The 12,299-nt window shown below is 37.8% G+C and overlaps 1 protein-coding gene across 11 annotated transcripts in view; it reads left to right on the top strand.

Annotated features, from left to right (window-relative positions):
- The window catches only part of SPEF2 (sperm flagellar 2), a 201,707-nt gene that overhangs the window by 21,327 nt on the left and 168,081 nt on the right, over positions 1-12,299 (top strand). For all 11 annotated transcript variants that reach the window (XR_003591923.3, XR_009596799.1, XR_009596798.1 and 8 more), the window contains exons 4-6: positions 274-414; positions 1,935-1,999; positions 6,224-6,410. Coding sequence is in view for 6 of the 11 variants with exons in the window: in XM_027980125.3 (XP_027835926.2) it covers positions 274-414; positions 1,935-1,999; positions 6,224-6,410 (393 nt within the window). In the remaining 5 variants the exon portion in view is untranslated. The remainder of the gene's footprint in view (positions 1-273; positions 415-1,934; positions 2,000-6,223; positions 6,411-12,299) is intronic.

Raw genomic sequence — 12,299 nt, 5'->3', positions numbered from 1 at the left:
GGGATACCTTTATTAGCCTTTTAGTATCACCACCCATAATGAAAATAGACACATTCTATCTGCATAATTTAGGGACTCCCAAACTGTGTTTCAGTATCGTACTTTTCAGAATTATTTTGATACTTCTTTCCTAATATTACCTAGTCCATCAGTTAATGCTGAGTTTAGAAAATTTGAATGGAAAATGTACATATCTGTGTACCTGTGAGTGTATTACATTGCATATTATTCTGATAAACTGAATAACTAAACTTATATATATGGAATATTTAGCAACGCTTGAGCAAAAGACGACAAAATGAAATCATGGCCAAAATCCAAGCAGCTATCATACAGATTCCTAAACCCACATCAAATCGTACTCTGAAAACATTTGACGCCCAAAAATTAATGAAAAAGAAAAAAGAGGCAGAGGTAAGTGATAATCCTTTAACATTGTGTTCTGTTTATCTTAGTGAAAGGATGATCTTTCCCTAAGAGAGAAACTTCCCTGAACTTCCTACTTCCTTTTCAAATTACGTCTGGCATTGTCCCTTCTCATTTAAAACACCTGCACTGCATGCATGTCCAATCCATCTTATTCCATTATTTAAACTCTTTAGAAACAGAGAATATAGCTTTAGGATATGGGTAACAAACTGCTGTTAAATGAAATTACCTGTGTGGACTCTTGTGTGGTGGATTCTGTGATCACTAACAAACTGTGCCAGAGTGGGTGCTGTTGTGATGGGTCATGACACCCATGCATACAACAGGGGCCAGTCTAGGTACCCAGAATACCAGGTATGTGCCATTACTACTATTTGCTTTTCCTGGACACTTCCTTCCCATGTTGCACTGTCTTTCTATGAGTCCTAGAAATGTTAAGCAATTTGCTTGCTCTCACTATATTTAGATTTAATATATACTATTGATAAATATTTTATTACTTACAATTATCAGTCATCCATATAGGATACAATCTCATTATATTTCATAGGGGAGCAGTACTATCTGTACATTTTGATACTAATTCCTGGAATCTATACTTCATGCTGCTATAATGATTGTTATTGATATTCTCCCCTTTAACTTAAGAAAATAGCTACCATTTATTCATCATCTGCTATATGTCAGGCTGTGGGCTGGGCACTTCACATTGTCTTGAATTTGTAAACAACTCTCTAAGTAGGGTATTGCTTTCCCCATTTTTTGGATAAGGAAACTGAGGCTCAGAAAACTGGCATGTTTTGCCCAAGTTCACAATGCTGATAAAGCAAAGATTGGCAGGTCACTCTGATGTCTAAATCCATTGCATTTGATTTTAATGCATTTAATTTTTAATATTAAAATCCTATAGTTAGAGTCTAAAAATATTACCCACAGAGGCTTTTTTTCTGACCCCATTTTAATAAAAATATTTCTTATGTTTCCTTGACTTGATTAAAGTTCATGAAAAAGGACTTGCAGTAGGCAGATCAGCTAAAATTAATTTTCTAACAGCAAATTCATAGTGCACATAGGAGTACACAAGAAGTGTTTAAAACACCCAAGATAATTTTTGAAGAAATATTTATATCCAAAAAATGCTTCAGTTCACTTCAGTCGCTCAGTTGTATCCGACTTTGCGACCTCATGACCACAGCATGCCAGGCCTTCCTGTCCATCACCAACTCCTGGAATTAGTCTCATTTAAAATAATTGTAATTAAAAATGCACATCCTAACTTTTTGATAATCTTTTTTCTTATTAAATGCCTTTTGATGTACTGTCAGAGGTACCTTTAGCCTACACTAAAAGTAACAAATTAGAATAGAATAATATTCTAGAATATTTAGAAATCCTAACTAGCTTGAATTATTAGTACATATCACTTTTATAAATTTGAATGAAACTGATAAATGAAAAAGTTTCAATATATTTAGAGGTAAAAAATTAATGAATTTTCTTTAAAGGATGTGGCCAATGAAATTAAGAAGTTTGAAGCATTAATAAAAAAGGATCTCCAGGCAAAAGAAAGGTGAGATAAAATTATTTTAATAATCAAAAATTTGATTTTCTTTAAAAAAGTTCATTTTACTTTAACTTTTGAATATTTAGAAACAGCTTACCCGAAGTAGCTATTCCAAGGATGTTTTCACTTTGTAGAGTCTTCACTGAGAGAGTATATTAAGGAAGATAAATGAGATAAAATTCAGATTAGTTGTTCATTAACAATTTTGTAAATATCAAGAAGGCAAGTGGCTATCAAGTTATTATTCATTTACATTTTTTACTATACTGCCTTTATTAGACTCTAGTTGCTCTCACCTTGCATCCTCAGCATTTAGCACAGGGACCAGCAATAAAGAACTGCTGAATGAGTGCTGACAAAATATCACTAAGAGTTTCAGTGGGTTCTTTACAGAAAGCTGCTGGTTAATGGGCTTCTTTTGCCTAAAGATAAAGATCTCCTCCCCTTTTGTTTCCTATCAGGGGTCACTGACTCACAGAAAACAACTAATGAGGGACTGCACATGTAGAAGCAACTTGAATGCTTCTGCATTTTTTCATGGAAGCTATCCAAAGTCTACTCATTTACATTTTATAGAATAGGAAATAAATCTCTATTAAGGAAGAAAAATAGACACAAATTATATACTTCAGTTCCATATTAATATTTCTGAAGAAAGGGAATAGAGTCAAATGAAGTGGAATAAGATTAAGCTGAAAGAAGAAATGGTGAGGAAGTCAGGTGTGAATGAAAATGAAGCAGAATGAAGAATGTATGTGTTAACTGCCTTTCCTCCTTCCTTCTGCAGAAACTCCTGATGCCCTACACTAAGCCCTGCTCATGTTTATCTGTACTTCCCTGACTCCTAAAATAACCACAGCCCAAGCCCACTCTCCCCTGCAGCTGCCATCTGAACCCCAGCACACCCTCCCTGACCTTGGCCCATGAAATCACTCCATTTCTTTCAACTCTTCCACTCATCTCACCAGTCTCATGCTCTGGAGTGACAAACGGATGGTGTCTACCAAAGTGACCATCTTAAAATATTGAAAAACTTTTAGTGAATGGCATTCTCTGTAGCTCTACCTTCCACTCCTTTCTTGGGATCCCTTGATTTCCACACAGTTAACAACCAGGATTAACACCAAGCATGCCAACATCTTCCACTCCCTACATCAGCATCTATTTGGATTAATTAATCTCATCACCATGTCAGTGGTTAAATATTTGAAAGATCATACCCACACAAACTTTCACTCTGATCTTCACTGCTTTCCCAGCCTGTTCTGAATTTAGACCTCTAAGGTAGCTTTGAAATCTGGAAACCAGAGGGGTTGAATTAGATGGGTGTATTCTTCTCTCCAGAGAAGGCAATGGCACCCACTCCAGTACTCATGCCTGGAAAATCCCATGGACGGAGGAGCCTGGTGGGCTGCAGTCCATGGGGTCGCTAAGAGTCGGACATGACTGAGTGACTTCACTTTCACTTTTCACTTTCATGCATTGGAGAAGGAAATGGCAACCCACTGCAGTGTTCTTGCCTGGAGAATCCCAGGGACAGGGGAGCCTGGTGGGCTGCCGTCTATGGGGTCGCACAGAGTCAGACATGACTGAAGGGACTTAGCAGCAGCAGCAGCAGCATTCTTCTTTCTCTTGTAACAGAAATTAGAATGTAAGCAGCCAAGGGTATGTGTTGTTGCCCCAAAGTTATCAAGGACTGAATCTTCCCTTTCGTTTCACTGTCCTGAAATGCGGCTTTTGTCTTTAGAGTCACATTCACAATGTAAGATAGCTTCTAGGCCCCTGGCCATTTGACCCATGTTCCAGTATCAGAAAGGAGGATAGGCAAAAAGTACATGCTAATTTGCTTCAGTCAGGTTCACTCTTTGCAGCCCCATGGACTGCACCCCACCAGGCTCCTCTGTCCATGGGATTCTCCAGGCAAGAATACTGGATTGGGTGGCCATGTCCTCCTCCAGGGGATCTTTCTGATCCAGGGATTGAACCCACATCTCATTATGTTTCTTGCATTGGCGGGTGGGTTCTTCACCACTAGCACCACCTGAGAAGCCCCAGGCATAAAGTGGGTATCTCCAATCTAAAATAGTTCTTTATACCAGCCTTCCCAGAATGCCCACATAACAATTCTGCATATACCTTATTGGCCAGAATTCAGTTACATGGCCATAATCTAGCAGAATGGGAGACTGGGAACTGTAGTCTTCATCTGAGGATGTTGTTTCCCTGAATAAAATGGGCTCTGCTTTGAAGGAAAAGGGAGGGAAATAGCAGTGTCTGTCTCAAGTCCTTTCTCTGCAGAAACCCCTACTTGGTCTTGCCAGAGATTTACTACCAGGGCCCTTGAGATATGAACACACTCACTTCTCAAGGCAGAAGGATAGGGCCTGGGGTCCCTGGAGTCCCTGGACCGGTCACCTCTGATTGTGAGCAGCCCCAGCGGTGACTCCAAATCCCTTCCAGTACACTTCACAAAGGGCATTTCCTCTGATGGACCCCCAGATAAAAAAAATGCTGGGAGGCACTGGCCTAGAGCAAACTTTTAAAGAAACAAAAAAGCTATGGTACATTATGGCCTTTCTTAATCCCTGTTATTGACCACTACTTCTTTAGTTCATTCTGAATCCTTAGCTTAGAATCAAGCATGTTCTGGACTCTTTCAGAAATTTCACACTACTTGATGGCAGAAAGCACTAAAATCATCTTTTAGGGTGACCTAAGGAGCAATTTCTGCAGCTGCCCCTTTCAAAGCCTGCTCCCAAAACACTTTCTCCTGAATGTCACTTCAAAGTCTGTCGTTTCTTTTGTGAAAGGATGAAGTGAATGCTCAGTGAGAGCAATGCAAGAACGACCGTTGCTGCTTTTCCCCCACATATACTCTTTATTTTTTAAAACAAATAGTAAATGCCACCTGCTCTTTTGTCCTTTGTTTCTTTTCTGAGGCTGTCGACTGCTGTAACTTGACATTTGGATTCATAGATTTACATTAGTTTCCTTCTAACAACTGCTTTTTAACACACACGCATGAATTTGACCAAGGTTCCTATCACTAATAATTCACACTCATACAATTACTAACTCTATGGAGGCTTGGCAAACAGATATAAAGTAAACATAATTATTGCCCTCAAGAAACCCACATCTCATAAAATGAATATTTATTCAAGAAAATATCATGTAACTTTCTTCAGGCCTTGATTGGCATAAGACAGAAGATGGGTGTATGTATGTATGGTTGGATAGACTGATTGATGAACAAAGGAGAATCAATATCTTAAGTATATTGGTAGCAGCCAAACACAATGTTAAGGGAGACCTATTAACCCATGCTCAATGTAAGGCAGACCTTTAAACACCACACTTAAGTAAAAATATAATAATTTTGATGAAGGATCTAAAAAAGTTATGCTACACTTTCATAAATTAATATTAAATTCATAAATTAATATTCATAAGTATTAATTATACTAAATCTTAGTAAATAAAGTTAAAATTTGTCTTTGATCTTCCTGAGGCTTTGCTAGCTATACAATTTCTGCTGAATGACTCTCAGTTGACAGAATACAATCAAAGGTTGAGCACCTGCTGATAAAATAACCAGAATTTCAATGTGTAATTTTTAAAAATTGTATTATACTTGCAGTGCTTCTTAGCATATGATTTGAAATTTAGCAAACATCATCTACATGTCAGTACTGTGAGGCATGGGTACATAGAAAAGTAAAATAGTATACTTTTCTTCTGTGCTCAGACTTCAGCTCGAAGCAGCAAATATAGAAATAATGAACTATAATAAAATATGATCTGTGCCATAAATATGTAATTATTACATAGAACTAATTATAATTTAAGAATTTTGATTCAACTATGTAAATGGGTTTGCTCTTTGATTTAATAAAACTGTATATACTCAGATTAGGAAAGAACATGTGTGATTATTACTTTGTTAAACATGAATTAACTATGCTTTCATAAAAACACTTCTGTCAATATGAGAATTGATGACTGTTTAATCCCTGAATACCATAATAATGTTTCCCTGTCTTTTGAATAACATTATAAGTTATATTTTAAATAGAACACTGAAGTTCTAATATCTGCCTTAATGCTTGTATTAATAAATGAACAGAGCACCCAAGGGAGCCGTCCTCTGAGGTCTTCCTCTATAGTCACAAGTAGTGGTGTGTGACTGAGTTGTATTTTCAAATCTAAATAAAAACTATTGTCCTTTAGTGCATCCAAGACTTCTCTAGATACAGCAGGCCAGACAACCGCTGATTTGTTAAACACTTATTCAGATGATGACTACATTAAAAAAATCCAAAAACGCCTTGAAGAAGATGCTTTTGCACGAGAGCAAAGGGAGAAAAGACGGCGGAGACTCTTAATGGATCAGTTAATAGCTCATGAAGCCCAAGAGGTAAGATGTTTCATTATTGATTAAATAAAAGTGCTGGAAATTTTTACAAAATATAGTCTTTTATACACTCTTATGTATATTTTCTGTATGTATCATGTGCTACTCTGAATCAGCGTTTCATCTTTACACCATGACAGCAAATACACTCAGGAAAAAAACTACATCAAACACTTAGCAAAGACTCTAAAATCTGATGATGCTTATACAACATTGTGAATTTACTTAATTGTACACTGAATTGTACATTTGAAAATGGTTGAAATGGTAAATTTTATATTACATATATTTTACCACACTAAAAAAATGCTGACAAAATAGGAATCTAAAAGTTATGGCAACCATGTATATCTGTTGTTACTTTTAGAGGGAGAAGAGAACTTTTTGTCCCAGATTTACTGAGGTATAATTGACAAATAAAAATTGTATATATTTAAAGTATATAATTGTGTTTTGATATATGTATGCATTGTGAAATGATTACCATAATCAAACTGATTAGCACACCCATCACCTTAACAACAACAAAAAAATGTTACCATTTTTGTGTGTGTGTTTGGTGAAAATACTTAAGATCTACTTTTGTAAGTTCAACTTTTTTAGATTCCACATTTAGTAAGATTATGTAATATTTGTCTCTCTATGTCTGGCTTATTTTTCTTGGCATAATGTTCTCCAGGTTTAAACATATTATCACAGATGATAAGATTTTCTTCTTTTTTAAGATTGATCATATTCTATATATGCATGCATATGTACTAAGTCGCTTCATTTGTGTCTGACTCTTTGTGACCCTATGGACCATAGCCACAGTGAGTTGTCATGTCCTCCTCCAGGGGATCTTCCCAACCTAGGGATTGAATCCACATCTCTTATGCCTCCTGCATTGGCAGGCAGGTTCTTACCACTAGTGCCACCTGGAAAGCTCATTCTAGATATAAATATATACATATATATATATTTATGTGTGTATATATATATATAATATTTATATATAAAGAAAATGTGACATGCATATCTATACTCACTTAAGTGTCCATTCATCCACCAATGGACACTTAGATTGTTTCTGTATCATGGTCATTGTGAATAGTGCTGCAGTGAACATAGGGTTGCAAACATCTCTTTGAGATACTAATTTCATCTCCTTTCATTTCCATTGGATATATACCCAGAAGTAGGATTTCAGGGTCATATGATAATTCTATTTTTAATTTTTAAAGGAAGCACTATACTATTTTCCACAGTGGCTGTACCAGTTTACATTCCCACCAACAGTTTACAAGGGTTAAACTTGTAACACTTGTTGTCTCATTTTTGTTTTATGTTTTTTGATAATAGCTATTCTAACAGAGATTTTCAACAGTGCCCAATTGTGGATATGACTGGTGATGAAAGTAAAGTCCGATGCTGTAAGGAACAATATTGCATAGGAACCTGGAATGTTAGGTCCGTAAATCAAGATATATTAGAAGTGTTCAAGCAAGAGATGGCAAGAGTGATCATCGACATTTCAAGAATCAGTGAACTCAAACGTACTGGAATGGGCGAATTTAATACATATGACCATTATATTTACTACTGTGAGCAAGAATCCCTTAGAAGAAATGGAGTAGCCCTCATAGTCAAAAAAAGAGTCTGAAATACAGTACTTGGGTGCAGACTCAAAATAGACAGCATGATCTCTGTTCTTTTCCAAGGCAAACCATTCAACATCACAGTAATGCAAGTCTGTGCCTCAACCAGAAGAAGCTGAATGGTTCTATGAAGACCTACAAGACCTTCTAGAACTAACACCCAAAAAAGATCTCCTTTTCATCATGGGGGAATGGAATGCCAAAGTAGGAAGTCAAGAGATACCTGGAGTAACAGGCAAAATTGGCCTTGGAGTACATAATGAAGCAGAGAAAAGGCTAACAGAGTTTTGCCAAGGGAAAGCACTGGTCATAGCAAACACCCTCTTCCAACAACACAAGGAAAGACTATACACATGGACATCACCCTATGTTCAATACCGAAATCAGATTGATTATATTCTTTGCAGCCAAAAATGGAGAAGCTGTATACAGTCAGCAAAAACAAGGCCGGGAGCTGACTGTGCTTCAGATCATGAACTCCTTATTGCCAAATTCAGACTTATATTGAAGAAAGTAGAGAAAATCACTAGGTCATTCAAGTATCACCTAGATCATATCCGTTCTGATTATACAGTGGAAATGACAAATATATTCAAGGGATTAGATCTTATAGAGTGCCTGAAGAACTATGGACAGAGGTTCATGACATTGTACAGGAGGCAGTGATCAGACCATCCCCAAGAAAAAGAAATGCAAAAAGGAAAAATAGTTGTCTGAGGAGGCATTACAAATAGCTGAGAAAAGAAGAGAAGCTAAAGGCAAAGGAGGAAAGGGAAAATATATCCATTTGAATGCAGGGTTCCAAAGAATAGAAAGGAAACATAAGAAAGCCTTCCTAAGTGATCAATGCAAAGAAAGAGAGGAAAACAATAGAATGGGAAAGACTAAAGATCCCTTCAAGAAAATTAGAGATACCAAGGGAACGGTTCATGCAAAGATGGGCACAGTAAAATTGGACAGAAATGGTATGGACCTAACAAAAGCAGAAGATATTAGGAAGAGGTGGCAACAATACACAGAAGAACTATACGAAAAAGACCTTCATGACCCAGATAACCACTATGGTGTGATCACTCACTTAGAGCCAGACATTCTGGAAAGTCAAGTGGGCCTTAGGAAACATGACTACAAACAAAGCTGGTGGAAATGATGGCATTTCAGTTGAGCTATTTCAAATCCTAAAAGATGATGCTGAGAAAGTGCTGCACTCAATATACCAGCAAATTTGGAAAACTCAGCAGTGGCCACAGGACTGGAAAAGATCAGTTTTCATTCCAATCCCAAAGAAAGGCAATGCCAAAGAATGCTCAAACTACTGCACAATTCTACTCATCTGACACACTAGTAAACTAATGCTCAAAATTCTCCAAGCCAGGCTTCAGCAATACTTGAACCTTGAACTTCCAGATGTTCAAGCTGGTTTTAGAAGAGGCAGAGGAAGCAGAGATCAAATTGCCAACATCTGCTGGATCATGGAAAAAGCAAGAGAGTTCCAGAAAAACATCTATTTCTGCTTTATTGACTATGCCAAAGCCTTTGACTGTGTGGATCACAATAAACTGTGGAAAATTACTCAAGAGAAGGGAATACCAGACCACCTGACCTGCCTCTTGAGAAACCTATATGCAGGTCAGGAAGCAACAGTTAGAACTGGACATGGAACAACAGACTGGTTCCGAATAGGAAGAGGAGCATGTCAAGGCTGTATATTGTCAGCCTGCTTATTTAACTTATATGCAGAGTACATCATGAGAAACGCTGGGCTGGAAGAAGCACAAGCTGGAATCAAGATTGCCGGGAGAAATATCAATAACCTCAGATATGCAGATGACACCACCCTTATGGCAGAAAGTGAAGAGGAACTAAAAAGCCTCTTGATGAAAGTGAAAGAGGAGAATGAAAAAGTTGGCTTAAAGCTCAACATTCAGAAAACGAAGATCATGGCATCTGGTCCTATCACTTCATGGGAAATAGATGGGGAAACGGTGGAAACAGTGTCAGACTTTATATTTTAGGGCTCCAAAATCACTGCAGATGGTGACTGCAGCCATGAAATTAAAAGACGCTTACTCCTTGGAAGGAAAGTTATGACCAACCTAGACAGCATATTAAAAAGCAGAGACATTACTTTGCCAACAAAGGTCCATCTAGTCAAGGCTTATGGTTTTTCTAGTGGTCATGTATGGATGTGAGAGTTGGACTGTGAAGAAAGCTGAGTGCCAAAAAATTGATACTTTTGAACTGTGATGTTGGAGAAGACTCTTGAGAGTCCCTTGGAGTGCAAGGAAATCCAACCAGTGCATCCTTAAGGAGATCAGTCCTGGGTGTTCATTGGAAGGACTGATGCTATAGCTGAAACTCCAATACTTTGGCCACCTCATGCAAAGGGTTGACTCATTGGAAAAGACCCTGATGCTAGGAGGGATTGGGGGCAGGAAGAGAAGGGGACGACAGAGGATGAGATGGCTGGATGGCATTATTGACTCGATGGACATGAGTTTGAGTGAACTCCAGGAGTTGGTGATGGACATGGAGGCCTGGTGTGCTGATTCATGGGGTCGCAAAGATTCAGGGAAGACTGAGCAACTGAACTGAACTGAACTGAAGATCACTGCAGATGGTGACTAAAGCCATGAAATTAAAAGACCCTTGCTCCTTGGAAGAAAAGCTATGATAAATATAGATAGCATATGAAAAAGCAAAGACATTACTTTACTCCCAGAGGTCTGTCTGGTCAAAGCTGTGGTTTTTCCAGTAGTCGTGTATGGATGTGAGAGTTGGACTGTGTAGAATGCAGAGCGTGGAAGAATTGATGCTTTTGAAGTGTGGTTTTGGAGAAGACTCTTGAGAGTCCCTTGGACTGCAAGGAGATCCAACCAGTCCATCCTAAAGGAAATCAGTCCTAAATATTCATTGGAAGGACTGATGCGAAGCTGAAACTCCAGTACTTTGGCCATCTGATGTGAAGAACTGACTCCTTGTAACAGACCCTGATGCTGGGAAAGGTTGAAGGCAAGAAGAGAGGGGGATGACAGAGGATGAGATGGTTGGATGGCATCACTGAGTCGATGGACATGAATTTGAGCAAGCCCCAGGCATTGGTGATGGACAGGGAAGCCTGGTACGCTGCAGTCCTTTGGGTCGCAAAGAGTTAGACACGACCTGGCAACTAAACTGAACTTATTCTAACAGATGGTTTTGATTTGCATCATCTGATGATTAGGAATGTTGATCACCTTTCCATATACCTGTTGGCCATTTGTTTGTCTTCTTTTAAGAAATGTCTTTTCAGGTCCTTTGACCATTTTTAAATCTGGCCATTTGGTTTTTGGCTAGCGAGTTGTTTGAGTTCCTTGTATATTTTGGATATTAGCCAACATGTATGGTTTGCAAATAGCAATCTCCCCTATCTTGTAGGCTGCCTCTTCACTCTTTTAATTGTCTACTTTGCTGTGCAAAGTTTTTTTCTTTTTTAATATACAAATCCATGTATCTATTTTTACTTTTATTGCCTGTGCTTTTAGGGTCAGATTAAAAAATTAATTGCCTAGACCAATGTCAGGATGTGTTTTTCCCTATATTATGCTTCTGTTAGTTTTATAGTTTTTGATCTTATGTGTAAGTCTCTAAATCATTTTGGATTGATTTTTATACATGGTATGAAATGAGGGTATAGTACCATTCTATTGCATGTGGATATCCAGTTTTCCCAGAACCATGTGTTATAGAGACATCCTTCCTCCATTGTGTAGCCTTGGAGTACTGAAGCTTTGTAAATTATTTTGAAATCAGGAAGCTTGATATTCTTCTTACTCAAAACTGGTTTGGCTCTTTGGAGTCTTTTCTGGCTCCAAATGAATGTTAGGATTGTTTTTGTATTTCTGTGAAAAATGCCATTGGAATTTGGTTAGGAATTGCATTGTACCTGTAGATCACTTTAGGTATTATGAACATTTCAACGTTATTAGTTTTTCAAATCCATGAGCAACTTTTTCATTTATTTATATCTTCTTCATCACTACAAACAAAGCTAGTGGAGGTGATGGAATTCCAGTTGAGCTATTTCAAATCCTGAAAGATGATGCTGAGAAAGTGCTGCACTCAATATGCCAGCAAATTTGGAAAACTCAGCAGTGGCCACAGGACTGGAAAAGGTCAGTTTTCATTCCAATCCCAAAGAAAGGCAATGCCAAAGAATGCTCAAACTACCGCACAATTGCACTCATCTCACATGCTAGTAATGTTCAAAATTCTC

The sequence above is a fragment of the Ovis aries genome, chromosome 16 (genome assembly GCF_016772045.2).
Source record: "Ovis aries strain OAR_USU_Benz2616 breed Rambouillet chromosome 16, ARS-UI_Ramb_v3.0, whole genome shotgun sequence".
Classification (NCBI taxonomy): Eukaryota; Metazoa; Chordata; class Mammalia; order Artiodactyla; family Bovidae; genus Ovis; species Ovis aries.
The sequence above is the reverse complement of the archived record's forward strand: the minus strand, read 5'-3'. Positions and strand labels throughout refer to the sequence as shown.